The 22488-nt window shown below is 41.9% G+C and overlaps 2 protein-coding genes and 1 long non-coding RNA gene across 7 annotated transcripts in view; 2 read left to right on the top strand and 1 right to left on the bottom strand.

Moving 5' to 3' along the window:
• Window positions 1-11502, top strand: part of NRK (Nik related kinase) — a 108028-nt gene extending 96526 nt beyond the window's left edge. For all 4 annotated transcript variants that reach the window (XM_075513043.1, XM_075513044.1, XM_075513041.1 and 1 more), the window contains 2 exons: window positions 8305-8444; window positions 9261-11502. In XM_075513043.1, coding sequence (XP_075369158.1) covers window positions 8305-8444; window positions 9261-9344 — 224 coding nt within the window. In that variant the 3' untranslated portion in view covers window positions 9345-11502. The remainder of the gene's footprint in view (window positions 1-8304; window positions 8445-9260) is intronic.
• On the bottom strand, window positions 109-21325 carry LOC142415066 (uncharacterized). Its single transcript, XR_012777281.1, has 5 exons — window positions 21207-21325; window positions 14017-14109; window positions 8310-9704; window positions 6578-6711; window positions 109-6171 (listed from the first exon to the last, which is right to left on the bottom strand). It is a non-coding gene; the product is annotated as an uncharacterized LOC142415066 (long non-coding RNA).
• The window catches only part of RADX (RPA1 related single stranded DNA binding protein, X-linked), a 28757-nt gene continuing 26861 nt past the window's right edge, over window positions 20593-22488 (top strand). The window contains exon 1 of one of the 2 annotated variants that reach the window (XM_075513048.1): window positions 20593-21754. In XM_075513048.1, coding sequence (XP_075369163.1) covers window positions 21193-21754 — 562 coding nt within the window. In that variant the 5' untranslated portion in view covers window positions 20593-21192. The remainder of the gene's footprint in view (window positions 21755-22488) is intronic. The other variant, XM_075513047.1, reaches the window with a different exon arrangement.

Raw genomic sequence — 22488 nt, 5'->3', positions numbered from 1 at the left:
TTGTAGCCAGGACAGCTGCTTTTCACCTTCCCCAGAAGGCTTCAAGTTAACAGTGTGGGGAAAACCAAGAACAACACAGGCAGATTTTTGTTTTTATCATTTGTTGTTTTTAATTTCTTTTCTGGCTCACTCCTGTTCTTCTGCATCTTAAAACAAACATACTAACAAACAAAAAAAGCCCAAGACACTGAGATTGTACAAAAGCATATTATTAGCTTGGCAGAACCTGGATGCCAGTGAAAAATCGAGGATGTTCACTAGCTGGGTAGTTTTAGGACAAGTCCATTAAAATCAGTAGAACAACACCCTTGAGTAAATGCCAGGTTTGACATTTGTAGAGGGTTTTCAACAGTACTGAGGGCAAGAAACCCACCCCTGGAACACAAGTCACTGCAAGACAACTTATTTTTTGCACTGTTTCAATAAAATTCAGCAATAAAACTGCTTTAGTTTTAAAAAAACAGGTGTAAGGCTATAAGCTAACAATATAGTGCTTCCTTCCCTTCACTGAATAGCCCTATCCAATTTTCAGCCCATATTCAGAGCTACAGGGTGTAATTAAAATGTATCAAATCTATTCTTCATTTTTCATAGGAATATCTAATGGTCTTTGATATGTTGAAATTTTACATCCCCTCTGAATTAATGTTAGAAACACCATAAGAAATAATCAATAATTAAAAAGCAATTACTCAGCCAGGGTAAGAAGAGTTCTAATGAGAAATATTGAACGTAATTGGAAGCTGCACTGACGAATGCTATCTGAAGGAGACAGAAGCTTTCAAGAAGGATGTCGTTATGGGATGTGCTTCCTTAGGCCTTACTAAAGGTAGCAAGCTTACTTAACATGAACACTTTCTTCAAACTGTAATGTCTTATCCACCTTATGGTGTGCATATGAGAGACATGATTTTCATAAATCTTTAAACTCTCCTTTGTTTTCCCACGTGTAGTTCATTGGTTAGAACTGCTTTTTCCTGCCTTGGGAAGAAACAATTTTAAAATCAGCTGCATTTATATAAGTGTCCTGCCAGAGATTAACCCTAATCTCATGTTTAATACTTTTTAAACCATGGATGTTATTTGTAACTATTACAGGCTTTTCTAGTTGTATTATTCTTACTATATGCTATGTCCTAAAGAGTCACTGTTACTAGATGGTGTGTTTCAAAGACAGATGATATATAAGGAACAAAGGGCTTTCTTACATCCTGCTTTAGAAAGGGGGATATTGCAAGAAGGGTTGTGTAGATCTATGACTCTTACTTGGAAATTTGCAGTTTGTGTCAGTGGGCACCGATTGCTCTCAAAGCTTTTTCACTTATCTAGATAGAGTTTGCAGGATTGCCTCAGAAGCAGGCCAGAGAGAGCTTAAGTCCTTCTTCGTAATGTTGCTGAAAGTACTGAATCATCAAACCCACAGATAGGAGAGAGAGGTTTGTAAAGCATTCTTGTAGCCTGGAAATCACACTGCCTTAACTTCAGTAAGAATTTCCTTGCACGTACCCAGCTGGCACTGAAGTGGATAAAGCTTCACCACTTTGGACCAGCTGAATATGTGATCTTTTGTGCCAGTTAATTAATTTAGAACATCCTTTGGTATACATCTGGCTAGGCATGATATTCTCAATTTCTCAAGGTTGATTACATCTTAATAGACAGAGTGCCATTTGGACATTCGCCTTTCCACATGCTCATGCAGCTATTTCTCCTGTTCTTCAGCACACCACTATGATAATTATTTGCATGGAAAGCTATCAGTACAAAATTGCCTAATCATTCTTGTTACAGTATTTTAGGGCAGTTAAATAGGAAGAGGATGGAGAAGATGCTTCTGAGGGTGGCATCCTGTCTGATGAATTTTACTATGTAGAACTTAGGAGTCTTGTCTATGTGAATAGTTTAGATTTTTCTCTGTAGTCAGCCTAGAGAAATGGGCACCACCAGGTGGGAAGGTGGTGCCCATCCAGGGACAGGTAGCTAGGACAGGTGTAATGAAACATCCTGCTGAGGAAGCAGAGGGCGAGTTAGATGAAATGTTTGGGATGGTAAGGTTAGGAGAGCTGAGTAAACAGCTAGCTCTTTGTAGAACTTCTCCCAGTGCTCAGAAAGCAAGACTGTAGGTTTTCTCTGGAAGGAAAGGTGTCTGTCTCCATCCGTCTGTCTCTTTCGTTGTTTGTACTTCTGCAGATTCCACAGCTGAAGGGAGGCAGTCTCCAAACAGCCCCTCTCAGTTGTCATTTGAAAGTTTTCCAGTATGTTAGCTCGAGAACCCTTGCGTTGCTGCTGCTGCTGGCACTCAGATACTTCTGGTACCTCAGAAATGGACTTCTTTGGAACAGAAATAGTCAATCTTTGTGATGCGGTACAAGATTAAGTTGACTTCTGACTGGAATTGTATTTCCACTAAACAAATTAACCCAACCTATAACTCACCACACAACTCAAACTTTAAACAAAGAGCTCTGTTAACTATTATTTTAATAATTGTTTCCCACTAGCTCCTATTAATTTTCTTGATCCTTTGAAATTCTTGGCTCCAGACAAAAACATTAACTATTATGAGAGAAGTGCGAATAACTGTGTTATTTGCATGGCCAAACTTAGGGGGAACTTGAAAGTTTCGTACAAGATCCTGTTTTCCTGGAATTTCCAGACCCATTTCAGACCTCCTAAAGTCTGTATGAGCTTATCTCAAAATTTTCACTCTGTCTTTCAGAGATAGAAGGGTCTTGTGTTAACCTCAAGGTGCTCTCTAGTCATCCTTTGCCCATTTCTTGATTTCTTTAAAAGATTACTTTGAAAGAAAACTTTTGTAGTTGGTGAGAATATCTTGACCACAAAAAATAAAAAATAGTTTGTATTATAATTGATGGATTTAGGGCAGGGAATCCAAATATAGCTTACTCTCATAGTCTTTAAGTTGGGACCTCTGTGACCGATCTGTTAATAAGAAATTGGAGAGGGGAAACTCAAATCCTATGGGAAATTAAAATTGTAAAGTACTCTATCTATGTTTAATCTGAAAGATATTTCACATATGTAGGGCTAAATACAAATATAGCTGTAATATTTTCTTTCTAGAAAACAAGATTAAAAAAGGGTTTAAGAAACATCAAGTTAATAAGATTTGGGAGCACTTTTGCCCTTTTGTGTGAGTAATGAATTATTTACAGTATGTAGTCTTAGAGGGTTGGCACGAAACGGGATATTCCCAGAGTGGGGAACCAATGAAGTCCTTATTGCCTTTGCCGTGTACATATTAGAAGCAAAAAGGATGTTATGTAGAGAAACAGACAGCATTACTGAAAGGTGGTTGAATTACTGCCTCAGAGCTCTATCAACATACTCACCAGTTCTTGAAACACTTGCTGTCCAGCCCATGCACAGAAAATGCCTGCTCATATCTGAATGATTCTTGTTGGTCAGATCTCCTGCACACTTTTTCCCCAGGAAACAGCAAAAAGCATTCAAACAAGCAAACTGTCACACTTCTGGGTTGGGTTACCAGTTCTACTGGAATAATTACAAAGGAGTGAGCAACAACTGGGAGCAGAGCAGCTTTGGAACAGAGATGCATAGAAACATACGTGTTTAGGAAAAAAAAAAATATTTAGTCATAAACTTATTCCTAGCTGCTTGGGGTGGTTAGGGAACTGTATGTGTTGTTAGTCCTTTGTCCAGTGCAATCTAACCAAAACATACAGCAGAAAAACACCTGCCTTCCATGGGCAATTTCTTAATTTGTCTATTTGGGGCTTTATTCAGCCTTAGTTTATTTTCCTTCTTGATTTTGATGCTCTAGCCTCTCTCATTTAGTAAAAGTGCTCCACAGCTGTGATTGGAGGAAGAAAAATACCCACTTCTATCGAAGTAACATAAATAGTAGCAGTAAAACTATTTAACAGAATTGCACAAGAGAACTTACTGACTCCTTCCTCTTCCTACTCAAAATTGTGTAACTTTGGGGGCACTAAGTTTTAAAGCATGGGCAACAGACAGAAGTACATTCAAGTAGCTAACTGGCGATCAGCAGCATCATTGGAGAGCTCCAGCCTGGGTTTCAGTGGGAACAAGCTTTGCTACATCACAGGACACCGTTGGTATCTCTGTGGGTTATTGCCATTCCCAGTCCTCGACATGTATGCCTCCCTTCCATTTGTCAAAAAATAAACAAACAAACATGCTTTCCCCAAAGAGTGGGGAACCAATAAAAGTTGTGATTTCATAGAGCATCCTGGGTTTGACTGAAGGGCCAAAGAAGTTTACTCAGTTTTAAGATCTATATGGTCTCTAATAGCTGGTATCTTTTACTGTCAGCAAAGTCAGCACTGGATATTTCCTTTTAACGTTCGTGCCCAGCTTCATACTTGCCTGAAGCAATTTTCTCAAACGTATACAAAAGCAAAATTCAGTAGCTTTTTTGCATTGAATTTCACCTATGTACATACTGACTGTCTCCAAAAAGGAATTCAGGAAAGCAGCATGCACTCTCTTTAACACTGAAATGGAGTTTGGTATCATAACTCAGGCATGCGAAAGTGGGTCAGACTCTTTTAATTCATGTTCAGTTTGTCCATTTCAAAAGTCTTGGTTTATCTGGAATCAGTTGCCTGGGGAATTTTTGAAGTCTCCATCACTAGAAGTCTTTAAGGTCAGGTTAGACAAACAACTGCCAGAAGTGATACTGATGTGGCACAGAGAATACAGATGGAAGAGAAGACGCATTAAGGTCCTTTTCTGCCCTGTTTCCCTAACACTAATTGGAAAAGCCCAATTTTATGATACTTTGCTAAAAGCTGGCCTGATTCTGCTCTCGTGCAGAGGTCAATGGGGAATAACTGTTTAGAGCACTGAGCCAAATTCAGTACATGAGATCAGAAAAGGGATTTTTGAAGGGAAAGAGTTTAAAAAAGGAAAGGTTAGGAAGGGAAGTGAGAGCGTAACAGTGCCTGGGCTCTGTGGTACCAAGTGCGCTTGTCTCCTTCAGACTGTGAGTATGCTGCTGGTGTGAGACTGAGATCATTAGCTCATGTCAGTGACACTTCATAGAAGTTAATGGATCCAATATGGCTCAGTAATTTCCTTCACCTTTTGTATCTCCCTCAACCATTTCCCCTTGAAGCAGTCACTTCCCTGAATGGGGGTTCTACTCCATGTTAATACACAGTGTAAACAGGAAATACCAAGTCTTGCCCCAAGTTTAGAGTGTGGCTAATGTTTTCACAATGTTAAGAAACTGTTTTTGAGCTCACTTTGCTATACTATAGGCATATATTCTTTGACGGCAACTTTATGGCATATATTCTTTGATGTCCGGAGAGTAATGCTGGTGTAAATGGTGTAACAAGAACCACAGCTCATGCACAAGTGTAGGTCTTTTAAGATACGCGGTTATCTGGGTAAAGCAGGGGAGCTTCAGGTAACTCTGAATAACTTTGTTCCGGTACGTTAAGCAATATTGGCGCATCAGTCCACGTCAGTATATGCCTTTTCTGCTGAGCTACCGTCCAAAGGACCAGAGTGGCCGTCTAAGTCTAGGGTTACTAGAAACCAGTACAATCTTGCATTGTGTGTAATAGAAACACCCTTGTATGTTGCCAGCTGGAAGCATAGGATATTTTTATCTAAAGCTTGTTGAGGTGGAAAGTGGACTCAAAATAACTATTCCTAAGTTGCTCATGGTATAGGAGCTTTTGTTCCAGATTAAGACTACTTTATTCCAAGTATCTAATCTGCTCTCAATTCATTTCACATGAAACACTTGTAAGTGCTCCCACATGGGAAGATTATCAAGACTCAGTACTGACCTTTGAATTCACAGCCTGCTATCCTCCAAATAATTTTCCTTGTATAGATAAATCCTTATAACTGGACAACCCCCCAAATGGTTTAATGGGGCCTTTTTGTTGGCATGTTATTCCACAGATGCAATCTGAGAAATAACTTTTTGATTCTGCTACAAATGAGTTTTTGTGCTAGTTGTACTTCAACTGAAATTTGCCATTGTCAGTTGACAAGTTCTCAGTATCTTGGCCGGCCAGCAGAGCATCAGTGGCTGAACTTGGTATATCTGTTTTATGTTCCTATTGTAACACTGCTTGGAGATCAGGTCTCTTCTGAACATAGCAGTAGTGGTCCAGTCATCCCGGGCTTTCTATCTCGGATGACCTAGAGGTTGCAACGGAGCCTATTTAAGCTGTTACTGATATTAAGCTGTTACTGAGATACAAAGATGCTATCAAATTGAAATCTGCCAAAGGCATGGATACAGCTGATACAGACATAGCATATTGACAACTTGAGTGCAGATTTCATGAAGTGGAAAAGATAAGGAGACTTATGAGTGGATTAGGCCTTTGTTGCTGGACCTGTATGACTTATACTAAACAGCATAGCTGTAGAATGGCACCTGCCTCGCTGTCCCACCCCCAGAACCATAGTGTGCCTCTGTCTCTGTTGTGTTCAAAAGTGAAGTTTGAAAAGGTTAATGTGGTGTCAGTTGTTACAAAAAATAGCAAATGTCTGAATATTGTATCATTTTATCTTCTTCACTTTATGTGTGGTCTGGGCCTACCTTTTTAGCTACTAACTGCACATTGTGTGGGTGCTGCCCTGGTGCTCATCATGCTACTGCTGCAGTGATTCAGAAATGTTAATGAGTCTTCCTCGCAGCCTGCAGCAGTAGTGCCCTGTTGTACAGCCTAGGAACTGAAGCATAAAGAAAAGATTTTAAAATGTATTGATTTCAGGTGTTGGATTTTTTAGAAAATACCTCTCCCCCCTTCCCTTCTCCCCCTTATCCTCCATTGCTCACTGCTGTTTTGCTTTTCAAACAGGATGGTTTCTTCCTCTTTCCACATGACTGGTATACAGGGAAAGAATTTCTTGCTCTCAGCTCTAGTGGCAGGGAAGCCTTCAGTGTGCACAAAGAATAACTGAGAGGAAAGTATACTAAACAGATCTAGGGGAAATTCGTAGACTTGGAGGGAACTAAAATCACAACATTGTAGCCAAACCACACAGGTTTCCAAGGAGGTATAATTTTCATACACTCGTTCTGACAAGGATTATAAAGCAAGGATTCCAAGTTAATATTAAATCAACAACTGCTAGAAGAAGGATATACAGTCACTGAGGCATATTGCCTTTATTTTCTGCTGTCCTAAAGCAGGATTGCAGGCTGTTGCTTCCTATATCAGTGTGTACGGAAAGTTTAATTTTTAGACAAAAATCTAAAACATGGAAGGTTTTAAGGAACAGACATTGCTCGTACTAATAACGAAGGGCAGGCAAGCACTGTCCACTGAAGCTAAAAACCAGTCAAATGCACACATTCCCTCTACATCATTTCAGAGCACCCGAATTCTCGGACTAATAAAATAACAGTTCATAGTTGAGCAGGAAGAACAAGTTCTGAGCGTTGACTATCAATAGAGCATAACTAATGTGTGTTTATTGGAAGCCCATGGAAGCCCATACATGCACTAATCAGAGGGCTTTCATTGAAACTGCCTAATTTGAAATCTGTGGTGTTAACTCCTTCATCACTATGCCAATTTCTCATCTAATTGCCAGATTTAAAGGGAGTAACACAGTAAGCTTCCACACTGCTGGAGTATCTTCTTTTGTTTTTGGAGATATTGCACGTAACCAGCGATGGGAAGACAATAGCTAAGGACACCAAATTAATCATGCCATAGTCTCAGATTAAAAAGTATTTAGGTTTCAGACCTAGCTGAACTCCGTAGTAAATACAAACGCAACTTCCTAATGGGAGGTTATAGAGAAGGCAGAGTCAAGACTTTTCTTGGACGTGTACGGTGGAAGGACAAGAGGCAAAATGGGCACAAGTTGCACCAAGAGAAATTCCAATTAGGTATTAGGAAGAAATTTTTAACTTTGAAAGTAGTGATGCATTGCAGCAGGGGCTCAGAGAGGTTGTAAATATCCATCAAAACATGTCTGGACAAGGTCCCGAGTAACCTTGTCTAATTTGGCCCTGGTTTGGGGGCGGGGATTAAACAAGATGCCCTTCAGAGTTTTCCTATAACCTTCTGTGATTCTAAAATATACAATAGTAGCATACTTAAGATTTATGTCTAGAGTCCAAAATAAGTTTGAGAGGAGAAACAGAAATTTAGTTACTGTTCCCAAGGCTTTTTGTGTAAACTTAAAATACAAATAATTCAGAATATATTGTTATCAAAGAGAAATACTTTAGATCCATATTGACATAAACAAGGCAAGAATCACTTTCAGCTGTTAAATAGTATCAAATCTTTTTTTTTTTTTTTTTTTTAGCTTACCTTCAATCTAATCAGGTCATGGGCTGGGGAGAGAAGGCGATTGAACTACGCTCTGTGGAAACAGGAAATCTGGAAGGAGTATTTATGCACAAGAAAGCACAGAAGCTAAAGTTTCTATGTGAAAGAAATGACAAGGTACAGAGATGACTACAGTGTGGTAATTTAGCAAAAATGAGTAATAGTTGACTATTACGCTAAGGCCATTTAATGTTTGTAACTTTGTTTTTACATTTGTTATTTCTTACCTTAGTATAGCTTCCCCATTCAAAGCAAATGTAGTCACTGACCCCACACAGCACTCCCTATGGATATTCCGCACTTTCACACCGCCCTACTTTAGCCAGCTCTGTTATAACTTCTATTCCACCTAACCTTAACTGGTATCAGAGGTGATAACAAACACAGGCATTGCTAACTGGCCAGACTCCAGCACAACAGGTGTAGTGGGGAGGGCTAGTGAGCCAGCCCTGATAATGCCCAACTACAGGACTGCCTCTCCTGGGCTACTGAAATTACAGGCAATTCAGAGCAGCCGTCATGGGGAAAAAACCCTAGTATTTGAGATATTGCAGGTACTACAGTATGGATAATCAAATATGGTTTCTTGCATATAGCAATTCTTGATAAATGTTCTGTGAAATCTGCTTAGTCCCAGTGATGTATTTAGAAAACTGGGGGCCCCAAACTGTTTAGATTAATTATTTTAAAATGTTCTCTGTGTCTTTCCAAATAGGAAAAGAAATACACCAAAAAATATATCCCAGTTGTACTACAAGCACAGTTTCACTTTAAAAAGTTTCTCACGGGATTAAAATTGAATTGTGATATATATATATATCTCCTTGTATTTGGGACTGTGGCATTCTCTCAGATTTCCTGTATGGGTAAAAATATTCTCACAAATGTAAACTGACAGTAGCATATCTTTTTTTTTTTTTTCCCCCTTTCAAGGTGTTCTTTGCATCTGTACAGTCAGGAGGCAGCAGTCAAATATACTTTATGACTCTTGGTCAAAATGTACTATTCAACTGGTAAATCACATCAAAATGAAGGATGCTTTGAAATTCCCTGTAGGTAGCAGTGTAAAATGCTTGGAGGTAATATACACAAATTTGCACTTTTTACCTACAAAAATTTTGTCATTGTTATCAAAATTCATATTCTTTCAGTTTGCAAAGAATTCCATTTTCCTGTCAAAGTACTGCAAACATGTTTAGTTTGTCTTCTAAAATATGTTGCAAACCAAGATTGTATTCACAGTGTTAGGAGAGGACAACTTTAATGAAGGATGTAGCTGATATAAGAAGCTCCTGTACTCTGAACAGTTTCATTTTCACAGATGATGTAATGTTGTTATCTTGAACTGAAGTCTCTTTCTTTTTTGGACAGCAACAGCTGTAGGTAGATATAAAAACACAAACAAGTTGGGTAACAAATTGGAATCTACTTTATTTTCAATTGGGTTTTGGCTTGTTTTGCATTTTAAGCAAGCCGTTACTGTTTCACCAAGATTCACTTGTCCAAGTCTTGTAATTAGTGAAAGAGCAACTGTTCATGATGGGCCTAAGGCAGATTGGGATGCTTGAGGGATTGTATCCTGTGCTAGGTAGACAGGTGCATTTCACTGCAGAGTTGTAAAAGCAGCTACTTCTAGACATGTGCCCTATCCGGTAGATTTTACAAAATGCAGGGGACAGACTTCATGTTTCTCTCAGGGCTGGATGCCTGAGCCCGTAGACACAGTTACTGTAGAATGTATTTGTAAAAATAGTTTAAATAGTAATTTGTCAAAATCATATATGCATAAAGCATTATGGACTTGAACCTGTAACTTTCATTCGAACACGGGACCCACACTCATATGAGTTGATTTAAAGGCACTACCCATGTATATAAGGGCACAGGATCAGGCACCTTCTTTTCTTCCCTTCTTGCTCTTTCAGCATCAAGTCTTCATGTATTTGTGTGTAAATATAATTTTTCCCCAATGGATGTTAAGATTAACAAATGTATTCTTAATATAGTTATGAAAATATCCAAAGAGTTAATCTATTATAAATAGAAAATATAAATAATTTCAGGTGCTTTCTATGCTAATTACATCTAAATAAAGCTGCACCCAGTAGTGTTATTGGTGCCAGTGTTTCTGCATAAACTCTGTTCTCAGGGGCTTGTAACTTGGCCATAAAACTATACAGATATAATATATATATATACACTATATATAATCATATACTATGATTAAATTGTAGGGTTTAATGCAATCCTCATTTAGCTGATTTTTGGATGTGCTTTGAAAATGTAAAGCATCAAATGTAATACAAAAGAGCTCATTCTAGACATGATACAGTATGGATGATGCTGTAGGCAAAAGTGAAATCACTAGCTACAGTGTTTGAAAAGAGATATTTTTTACTTGAAATATGTGATACTGAAAGGTGCAGGGAAAGTGTGTTGGAATATCTGGTCATCTACCTCAAGGCTGATGATTCAAAGTTGACTAAGAAGGGGAGAAATAAAGTTGTTAAAACTGGTAGCTGTTTTGTACAGTATGTCAGGTTAAGTTAGTGTTAGCAGTCATGCTGCGACTGACAGGTGCTCAGATTGCAACCATCAGCTCCAGAACTGGTATCCTTGTGTATGTCAGCAGAGAATCAACCTAGGGGCTAATCACCCTTCCCCCCCGTCCCCGTGTTGGCACCTCAACTGCTGCAGGCAGATCAGAGATGCCTACGCTGTTGCTGTCTATGTTCTTTGGCTATGTGGAGGACTTGCACTTTCCAAAGTTATTAACCTAGCACTTTTCACAAGCACTAGCTTATCTCAGTATGTATGGTGTTTTTTATGAAGTATTTTTCTTTTAAATGTTTTAACTTACAGAAAATTAAGCCTAGGGCCATACTAAAAAGTATGTGCAGTTAAATACTTAGTGGTTCTTGATGCATGCAAGTAATCAGCTTGTGTGCAGATTTAAAATCTGAATGGTATACAGTGCTCAGGCAGAGCTGTGTGAAAACAGGAGGTCTCTGTCTATTTATAGTAATGTTCCTACCTGTTGCCAATGCTAGGACTGGGGCAAATGAGCAAAACATGGCTTGGCTCCCTATGCTACTGAACACTGGGCTTGTTTTGTTCAACTTTCACCAAAAAAAAAAAAGAAACCAAAACCAAACAAACCCAAACCTGTAACAGAGATGAACGTTACAATTACAGGCAGAAAAATTTGCAGACAATCAGAAATACAGTTTACTTGCTTTTGACTTAAAATAAAAAGTCTAAGAAACTGTGAAGAAAGAACAACTTTCATTTTGTACCCAGTAGGTGCACAAAACTTGCTTGCAAACTGCTCGTGCTATAAGCAATCAGTGATCCAGGCTGCCCTATAATATTTTTTCAAGTGCGCTTATCTCAGCAGCCTCTGCATTACATGGCACGCATGTGAATATTTTCCCCCTCCCATTTTGGTGTCAACAGGTAGGAGGCAGATTTTTCCTGATGCTAGGCACTGGTTAAAAAGAATTTAGCAGAGAACAGTGGGAATTTAGAACAATCCATATCAACAGATTAAAGAAGCAAATGTGATCAAATTTGTTTAATACTATTGTAACAGAAAAGTGTGACAGTGAGTTGACATACTGTAGAGATGTTTAGCTCCATACCAAGAGGGAAAAAATAAAAGCAAGTTCAAGAGAGGGAATGTGCACTATTACATTGAGATTTTAATTTTTCGTTCTGTTTCCTTCTATTAGCTCTCTTTTCTTTCCAGCAATGATTCAAGGCAGTGGGTTGGATTTTCATCTGTCACTTTGCATGTAAAACCATTGGAATTCTTGGGGTTACATCCATGTGTAAATGTGGAAAGAGTGAGGCCCTTAGAGATGAATGCTTTTAAAGGATTTAGAAGTGGTATTGCAAATAGCAATAGCAACTGGATGCAACAAGACGACTGTGGCATTTTCTCTTTATCAAGAGAAAATCATAATGGTTGAAGATGAGAAAGAGCCCAGAAATGTTGAGAAGAGTAACAGAAGAGACTGGAAGTAACTGAAGGGGAGGGAAAAGCTGAAGAAAATAAATAGGAGTAGCCAAAGGGGAGGGAGTGGATGTCTGGAACAGTGTATTGCTGTAGGAGGAATAAAAAAAGGTTAAGAGATGTTAAGGAAAAGAAAGTAACCAAAGAAATTGAAAGGTATCTGGAGTGACCAGGTGGTCTGAACACTGAAGGAGAGCATGTTCTGAATAAATGTTCAGCTCCAAGCAAAAGTTCAAAGGCTGGAAGAAAAAAAAAATTCCAGAGACCCAAGTTTATTCTGACATAACTTTAACTATGCAAAATGTGTATCAGATTTGTAGTTTCATTTTGTGAGGTGTTTCTCTAGCTGTACCCTTTCACTAACTTTTAAAACCAAGGACTGAACTGCTTAACAATGTGTTTTTCTAGTGATGTCACTTTGATGTGAACAAATGCTATAGGGGCAGAAGGGCAGAACGTTAAGGATCCACGTCAGTAATGCTTTGGTACATGCAGTATCCTAATGGCAGGTGGTGCTCCTAATGTTATATTTGCCAAACAAGATTGCGCTAATGCTGCAGCAAGATAGTATTGTATGTGCCTGCTTTCATTTTAGGAATGGTGAACTCTATTCTGCAGCCTGAACCTTGACATATGAATTTAAAACCTGGGAACAACGCAAGCTATGTACTGTACATTATGTATTGTTCCCTACTGTTGAAATTGTACAACTGAAACAGTAATAAAAAATACTCTGAAAATCAAAACTAGTATTGTGCTTGTAAAATTCTGTTATACTGGCATAAGCTATTGTAAAAATCATAGAGAGCTTTGTTATTGTTTTCCAAATCCAGACAGTATCCCAGGGAAACATCTACATCTGCCTATAGAGACAAAATGAATATATGTCCTTGCAGCAGATAAAGATGTTGAGGTGACAGTGTGAGAGTTCAGCCTAGACAGAGTGCTAGTAAAGGTGACAGCCTGTGCTGTGCATGCTGCTAATGAGCTTCACAAGTGAATTTCTGTGCTTCCACCTTTCTCTTTACACAAATACCCAGTGGGGTGAGGGCAGTGGAACTAGAGCGAAATGACAGCTTGCAGCCATTGACGCTACAAGAACTGGCTTTTATGCATGTGTATCGGCCTGAATGCCAGGTTAGCCCCATTCACTTTTTCTCAGGTATACTCATGCAGTCTTTGTTGCCACGTATAAAATGTATTGCTATACATAACGTGAGGTATGATAGCACACTGTAGCTGTACCACTTAAGAGTAAAAATTAGGAAATTTGACATTTATGCCAGTGTTGGGAGCTGGAAAGGGTGAGGGCACGAGGTGAGATTTCTCTTAATTTTTTAAAATGAAGAGTATCTTTCATCAATGTTGTATCTCTTTTAAGCTTGCAGAACATGTTGTTTCCAGCATTTGATATATGGAGTGGGATGTGTATTGTAAGTTTAAAGATACCATGGTTGCTTGATTGGGTAGATAGCTTAGTTTTGGCAGTCATTATTGTTCTTTCCACCAAAAGTTATTGCTAAGCTTCAGTAATACAGTACACCTGGATTATTCCATACCACTTACTTCAAATGAGTTTCAGTCCTCAGCACAAGAGGAAATGTATCAGGCTTGAGTTCCAGGACAATTCTGTCTGTTGGATAGGAGATTTTTCTCTCCTGTTTGTTTGCTTACCTCCTTTAAAATCAGGAATAATTGTAGTAAGTAGAGAAGAACAAGTATTCTGGCTTCCTGCTTCACCTGTGATTCAGTTCTGCACCGATGACTCTGCCATAAAAAAAGTACAGTGATTCATATATGCATTATTAGTGGATTGGGAAATGTCATTAATGTTGTGGAAAAAAACTTGTCAAGAAATAAAAAGTCTTGTTCTCTAGAACCAGCATGAAAAATCTTGTACCCAGCCCCATGTATGTGAAAAGAACTGCATGTGAGGATCCGAGGGTTTACTCTTGAGGTGATCCTTTATTGTTTGCTGACTGTAGATGTGTGTTACCTTGCCAAAGGTTAGTAACATGTACAGTGAGAAGTGCTGATCTTCTTAAGACCCTGTTTTTCCCCTTGCTTCTAATATCGTCAGATTTCTCAGAGTGGGCTACAGTTTCCACCTTCTGTATCAACTATTACCAGTTCATTTTTTTTTCGCCTTAACTTAGCCAAAATGGTTCTACAGTTTCCAGGAAAAATGCTAGGGACAGTATTTGTCTTGTCCATGTTTGTTTTTACAAGACGACAGAAACAAACTTCTCCCATCACAAAAACACAGACAGAAAAGCAAACTGGCAGGTTTTTCTATTAAAAAAGAGTTTCAGGAACTGGAACTTGAGAAATGGTCAGTAAACCCGTCTTTGTACCTTTTACCATTCCTGTGAAAAGAGAAGCTCATTTGCCATCCCCATTAAGACTTCTCTATTTTTGGCTGAGTTAAAAATGTAAAAATGAATGTTCACATGTGCTCAATATAACGTCTCACAAAAACGTATCTCCCAGACTCCTAGCAAGCATGCTGCTCCAGCCTGAGTGGCCGGGTCATAAAAAGTTTTCCTGCAGTTGCAGTTCTGGGCTCAGACCACATAGCCCACCCAAAAAACAGCACTGAAGGTGGTGTGAGAAACGGGACTGCAGTTGTTGAAATCTGAACAAGTGACACCTGATAGAAGTCTGCAGGCAAAGTAAAACTGGACAAAATGCCCCGAGATGAGAGCAAATAAAGGCAATTCCAAATCTAACCTGCAATTACTAGGTTTGGGGGTTAATCTACCTGTCTAGACTAGTACTGAAACATTATTTGTATTTTTATCCGATACATATAACTAAGCTTGATCCTTATGGCAGGTGCTATAAGGAATGTCAGAGGAAGTGTTGCATGGGCTAGTAACTAAAATCTCCTCCCCCACCCCTCGCTCATTGGCAATGACTGACATGCAGGTAGGCAACACACCCATTTAATCAGTGGTGTGCCAGCAATCAAGAGTAGTCATGTCATCCTACCCTTAAATATAGGAATATTCTGAGGCAAATATTGACTAAACAAAAAGCAAACTGGGCCCAACTATGGCACTCATTTGTGTGACTATTAAGTAAAATTCAACTTAATTACAGAACCACAGAATCGTATAGGTTGGAAAAGACCTTTAAGATCATCAAGTCCAACTGTAAACCTAACACTGCCAAGTCCACCACTACACCATGTCCCTAAGCACCACATCTACACGTCCTTTAAATACCTCCAGGGATGGCGACTCAACCACTTCCCTGGGCAGCCTGTTCCAATGCTTGATAACCCTCTCGGTGAAGAAAAATTTCCTAATATCCAGTCTAAACCTCCCCTGGCGCAACTTGAGGCCATTTCCTCTTGTCCTATCACTTGTTACCTGGGAGAAGAGACCAACCCCCACCTCTCTACAACCTCCTTTCAGGTGGTTGTAGGGAGCAATAAGGTCTCCCCTCAGCCTCCTTTTCTCCAGGCTAAACAATCCCAGCTCCCTCAGCTGCTCCTCATAAGACTTCTGCTCCATACCCTTCCCCAGCTTTGTTGCCCTTCTCTGGACATGCTCCAGCACCTCAATGTCTCTCTTGTAGTGAGTGGCCCAAAACTGAACACAGTATTCGAGGTGCAGCCTCACCAGTGCCCAGTACAGGGGCACGATCACTTCCCTAGTCCTGCTGGCCATGCTATTTTTGATACAAGCCAGGATGCCATTGGCCTTCTTGGCCACCTGGGCACACTGCTGGCTCATATTCAGGCAGCTGTCAACCAACACCCCCAGGTCCTTCTCTGCCAGGCAGCTTTCCAGCCACTCTTCCCCAAGCCTGTAGCATTGCATGGGGTTGCTGTGGCCCAAGTACAGGACCTTGCACTTGGCCTTGTTAAACCTCATACAATTGACCTCGGCCCATCGATTAGTCTCTGATCATCCTTGCTCACGATCCTCTCCTGCTCCCAATCCTGAGTTGTTCAATTAAAATACTATTAAGAACACAGAAGGTTGCAAATTGCTAGAAACTGAACCTATTGGAGACACAGGAGCATCCATCCATATACCGATTCATCTGATACAGCTTCTGGCATACAAGCAAATCATGGAAGAGGTGCATACTGGACTCCAGAACAACTTTCTGACATCAACATATAAGACCAGGCCTCAACTTGCCCTTTCTTAAGGTAGCAGCCAGGATCAAGCTAATACATAATTTACTTAGTCCCCTCCTCCTCCACACACAGACTTCATTCCAGCCCTATATACTTCTAACTCTGCATCTTTTTTGTGTTGTACATTCTGTTAAGGTGCTGCACAAAATCAGCATATCGGTACCAAAAGGCAATAGTGACATGGCCACTAGATTTTACCCAATGTAAGAAAGCAACCTTTTCTTTAGAATCTGCAAGGTAGCAAAAAAGAGAGCCAGGAAGGGGAAGCATGAATTAGCAGGCACTAATAAGGAACATACAGAATTCCTTTCTCCCTGGCAGAAACTTTCCCCCATTAAGAACCCTTCAAACTTATTGTGACTTGACAGTAGAATTGCCCTGATGAAGTTGTATTATCCATGTTGCACCTAAAGGCATAGATAAAACAGTTTATATCTCACCACCACAAAACACACTTTTGCCCACAAAGCAATGCCAGTTCAAAGTGAAAGCATTTGGGGTTTTGTCTCATTGTGGCGGTGTGCTCCCCACTCCCCATGCAAGCAGTAACCACCAATGGGAGTCATCCTGATAGCTGCATCCAGCTTATGCTGGACCTTGAGGATGGATGGCAACACAGTAGCCAAGGGCTGCCTGAAGCAGTGATCCATGCATCTTGCTGATATGGAAGTATGACTATAAGTCAATCATCTCACTGCTTAAATAGTGGACAGTCCGGGGCCCGTTGAGCTCTCCTGCACAGCAGCGGGCTGCACGCCAGGATCTCCCCTTGAGCAGGGACACCTCTCAAGGCTACTCCTTGAGGTCGAGAGATTCCTCGCTGCAACAGATCCTCGGTAAGTGACTAACAGCATGCTAAACTTTGTAATCTTGGCTAAGTGATATAAAGGATTGATGGTGCATATATAATCCTTTAGACATAAACCGTTGACCAAGTCAGGGACTAGGATTAGATCTAGACGCATCTAGACTCCTCTCTGAGAAGTTTAGAAAGCAAGGGGATCCTTTTACGAACCTCATGACCCAAGGGGAGGGTCTCCCTGACGGTTCTGTCTGACCCCATCCTCTATGCAGTAAATAATCAAGTGTACCTTGCGTCGAATCTTGTTAAATAACTGTCGCATTGAACTTTGTTAAATCCCTATTCTATATCAATAAAGTCTATTTTTGCTTCTCTCTTATGAGTGAAGTGCACCCTCACTCCATCCGCAACACTCATAATTGGAAGAACTAAAATATCTTCTTTTCTTTACAACTATCTGCCAAACAGTAGAGCTAGGCAGTAAGATACAGCTACACACACGCACGCGCACACACACAATACAAGTTGCAGAATATATCAAACAAACTGTAAATAGCTTTGTATTATCTATTGCTATTGGAGCTCAAATGAAATGGCATTTTAATTTTAGCTTTGTTTTACATTTAAAAGTAGTTTGTTTCATGGTACCAAATTGCTCTGGAATGAAATTGTTTCTCCAAAGACCATCATAAAAGCTCTCTTACAAGTTCAGTTCCATGTTTAGACAGCTGTATTTAAGTTAAATGAAACATGAGCAAACCTGCAATCTATATAAGAGACTTCTATAGATTCTAAAACCTGCGCAATAAATCAAGGTTCCACATAATAAAAGTGTAAGAGATCTTCCTGCTGAGAGCCCACCATTTTCTTAAACTGCTCTTCAAAGTGCATAGAGGCACTGATTAAAGGGCAAGAGGATGTTGCTGGGTAATCACCTCCAATGTTATTTTAGCATTATTTAATCGCTTCCTGTTATTTTCTAGGTTGATTTAACAAAAGCACCTAGGAGATAATGGTGAAACGTATTAGAAAGCCTTTTCCATTTTTGTCCTCAAAACACTTTGAGGCGAACAACTGTGTTTCACAGTAAGCTTTATGATCTTGCACAATAGCTATTTTTTTTTAATCTACAGCATCACCTTTTGTACCTTTCATTTCTCCAACATATATTAAACATGATGTTTAACAGAATGTAATAACGTCCTCCTATTCAGCATAGCCCATTCCTCACTGGCATTGCTATAGAGGCTAACTGCTGTTTTTCTTAAGGTGTGTTGTACGTAAAAGCTGAGATACTTGGCTGCTAATTATGTCTGAGAATTTGAGACTATGTATTGATTTAACAGAGGTCGACACTGGTATGGTTCAGCACGCTTAGTTGTAGGTATATGAAAAATCACAGTCTTCAATGAGCTTCTTACATGCCCCGATGGAACAGGCTCAACATAACACACTGAGCTCTTAGTTTTCATGATTCTCATACAGCCATCTGCTGATGGCTCATCACCATTCATTACTGATTCTCCACATGTTTCTGAACTTACAGTTTCTAATACAATCACATCCATCCTACTGGTCAGGTATGGCAGGGAAATCACATCTAGAGGAACTCACAGACATTACCAGTCATTAAAACATGCTGTTGACATGCCATCAGCAGAAGAGATTTACCCTGTTCCAGTGTTGAAACTGGTATGTTAGCTAGACCTCTGCTGGTGAGAAAGAAGGTAACAGGAGCAAGTTCCTAAGAGAGGGAACTATCTTGTTATCTGAAGCTGCAATGCATACAAATTTATCCAAAATTATCAAGTATTAACTCTACTATCAGTCCATATCAGTCCACTATCACTGCACAAAAGCTACAGCTTCAGTTTTCATGACTGAAACTACAGTGACTTACAATAATAAAAAATCCTGATGACAGATGTACATGTAACAATTACCTCTGCTATAAATAAAATACCTTTCTTCTGCAAGTCCTATCACGAGCACAGACAAAAGCAGAGAGAAGCTGGGAACAGTCCACAGATTTCCTCATTATACCTACAGATTCATTTAATAGCTGGAAAAAAAGTCTACACTACAGCTTTCTGGGTAAGGCTTGTATGTGATTTGAAATCACATCCTGTGCAACCTCAGTAAAAAGGTGTTTGGGTCGTGTTTGTTTTTTTAAATCATAAATGCCATTTTATCAGTCCACACAACAGATCATGTGTTTACTGGGAAAAAGACACCACACTGAAGTTTTACTCAATACCTTGGCTTCAACATATAAACATCAAGAACGACTGATTTGTTTTAAATCTTCTCACTAAGGAGTGCACTGTTCATAAAATCCTTAAACTCATACCACTCCTAGGGCAGTCTAAAGGCCAGAAAAGGCTTGGTTTTAATATCCCCTTGTCTAGTTTTTCCCATCTGTTTTAAATGGTTCAAGCAACAGGCTTTTGACTTTCCCTAAGGCAAATGCTCCACAGTGGCAAAGGTGGTAGACTACAAATACAATCATTCTCAAGCTGTGAGCTCGGAGAACTGCTTCTGGCACAGCACATGAAGCAGCTCTGCCTAAGCTGCAGCCTCACTTTGGTCTTCTGGATTTCCAAAGGCTATCTGGACCAGTGACACTATAAATACTGGAAACTGCTTCTCTTCTTCCTCTTCCTGCCCCCTTATCTTTACTCCTCTCTCCTCACTCTGTCCTGCTGATCTATAGCCTAATGTTTCCTCTGATAGAAAAAACCCACATATATTAGCAAGTGCTAATGAAGTATTAAATACAAAGTTCTTAATCCCCAGAAGTTTCATTAATACCGTAAGTGATCATGGTATCATAAAGAAGAATAGGATGATCTTGATAGTAGCAGCAGGATGCAAATCAATAATAAAATTAGAAAGTAAGGTCACACACTTAGGGACCTCTAGTAAGAATTTCTCCTAATAGATGGAAACTCAACCATTGCTGTTGGAAACAACAAAGGAGAAAGACCCAGGAGACTTTGTCAATGGCAGGATGATTATGATTACCAATACACCACAACTATGAAAAAGGTAAATACAACTTTAGGAGCTAGCATGAGTCACTTTCATTGCAACTAGGAACTCATTCATGTTGAGCTGGAAGCAATTCATGACTATTATGCATCCAGTTAAATTAAAACGGAATCAGGAACAGGTGCAGCAAAAAGTCCCTAACGGGACGCAGCGCATAAAGAGCCTATTTGTTATTCAGGAGGCTGGCAGGCCCGGCTGCCGTGCCACACCCTACCGACGACGAGCTGGGGACACCCCGCCAGCTCTCCGGCAGCGCGCCACGGCAAGACGAGGGCGGGCAGCAGGTCAGCACCGGAGCAGGCTACGAACGGCCCTTCCGTGCGGGAGCCCCCAGGCTCGGCTTCTACCGACCGAGCCGTGCCAGCCTACCGGAGGAACAAGCCCTGAGGTGCCCAGAAGCGGGGGGGAGGGGGGTGTACCACCCAGCGCCTCGGAAACCCCTTCCCTCCGCCGCTACCCGACTGTTTCTTGCCGGCGGCCCCGCGGCTGCTCCTCCCACCGCTTCCCCGGGCCTCCGCTTCCTCCTTTACACCCCCGCCCCAGCCAAGCCCGCTCTCCCCGCTGCTGCCGCCGCCTTCCTGTCACCGTCCCCCCCCGCCCCGCAACGGTCCGCCGGCTCCACCCCTCCCCCTCCGCGACCGTTGGGAGCTTTGACTGGAGCGCGGCGCGCGCGCGCACCAGCCCCGCCTCCGCGCGCGCCATGGCGGCGCCCTGGCTCAGCCCGTGACAGCAGGAGGCCGAGGCCGCCGTCTCCCGCCGCCCTCCCCCTCCCCAGCAGCGGCCCGGGCCCCGGCTTTCGCCCTCGGCGGCGCGGCGCGGGGGGAGGGGCCGCGAGGAAGCTGTCATGCAGGACCCTACCTCCGAACGCGGCGGTAGCGCCCGCCCCGCCGAGGAGAGGCGGGGGCCGGCGAGCGGCGGGGCCTCCTGGCTCCAGAGGGTCTTTGAAGAAGTGCGGGGCTCCTCCCAGCTGAGCGTGGCCCCCGCGGAGCCGCCCCCCGTCACGGTGGTGGCGGTGGAGCGGTACCTGGCCGAGGCGCCGCCGCCGCCCGCCGCCGCCCCGCAGTACTGGTACGACGTGACCCTGGCGGACGGCGCGTGCCAGGAGCGGTGCTACCTGGCGCCGCGCCTCAACGGCCTGGTGCAGCGCGCGCACTTGCGTGCCGGCGCGCGCCTGCGCCTCACGCGCTGCTCCTACCTGTACGACGAGAGGCGCCTCAACTACGGCTTCCTCTGCCTGGAGGAGCTGGAGCGGGTGGGGGGCGCCGGGCCCCCCGCCGACCCGCCCCGCCACCGCCCGCCGCCCCTCCGCGGGGAGAAGAAGCACTACCTCCCGCTGTGGAACAACGAGGATCCCTACGGAGACATGTGGGTGGCGGACAAGCCCCAGGCGCAGGTGGACGTCGACGGTAAGCGGAGAGGAGGCGGCTTTAGAGGACGGGGATGTAGGTGGAAACCGGCCCAGAGGCAGCCGGGCGCCCTAGGGAGGCCCGTGCTGCTGAAGCCGCCCGCAGAGATGAGAAGGTGCGGTTGCTTGTGCAGCTGGGCCGAGCTCCCTGATCAGAAGTGACCCTCCAGTTGCGTTAGGCACCCATACCAAGCTGCCATACGTATCGCAGTTGACGTGTTCATGTTACTTTGACAGGGGTTTTTAAACTTTACGCAACGCTGACTGAAAATACATAGCTGTGGTGCTTGCACCCAGTCCTCTGAGGCGTCAATAACATCCATTCCAGTCGTAGCCTCTCGGCTAGTCTGTGGCACTGGGTGCTCGCACCTATACGCTGCCACCCAAAATGTGGTCAGTGCTGAGGGGCTCAGGCCGGTCCATGAAGCCTGGTGAGGAGGGAGGTATAAGCGGGACTTCTGCACGAGTGTGATGCCCTAGTAGGCTAACACCTGTGTCTTGTAGTAGCTCTTCTGCTTGTCTGACAACACTTCTGTGTCATTTTAAATGTGTCATCACTTTCTTTTTCAATTAAAAAAAAAAAACAAAACTATGCTGTGTGCAGATAGCTCAGAGCGGGATTTCATGGTGAATAGTATCAGCAAATGAGCCTTTTTAAATGTTAGAAACATTAAGAAAATATGTGTGACATCCTGGTCTGTGCACTTTACTTCTGAAAATTTAAATGTTCAATCA

The sequence above is a fragment of the Mycteria americana genome, chromosome 10 (genome assembly GCF_035582795.1).
Source record: "Mycteria americana isolate JAX WOST 10 ecotype Jacksonville Zoo and Gardens chromosome 10, USCA_MyAme_1.0, whole genome shotgun sequence".
Taxonomy (NCBI): Eukaryota; Metazoa; Chordata; class Aves; order Ciconiiformes; family Ciconiidae; genus Mycteria; species Mycteria americana.
Note: the sequence above shows the minus strand (reverse complement) of the source record. Positions and strands in the feature narration are given on the sequence as shown.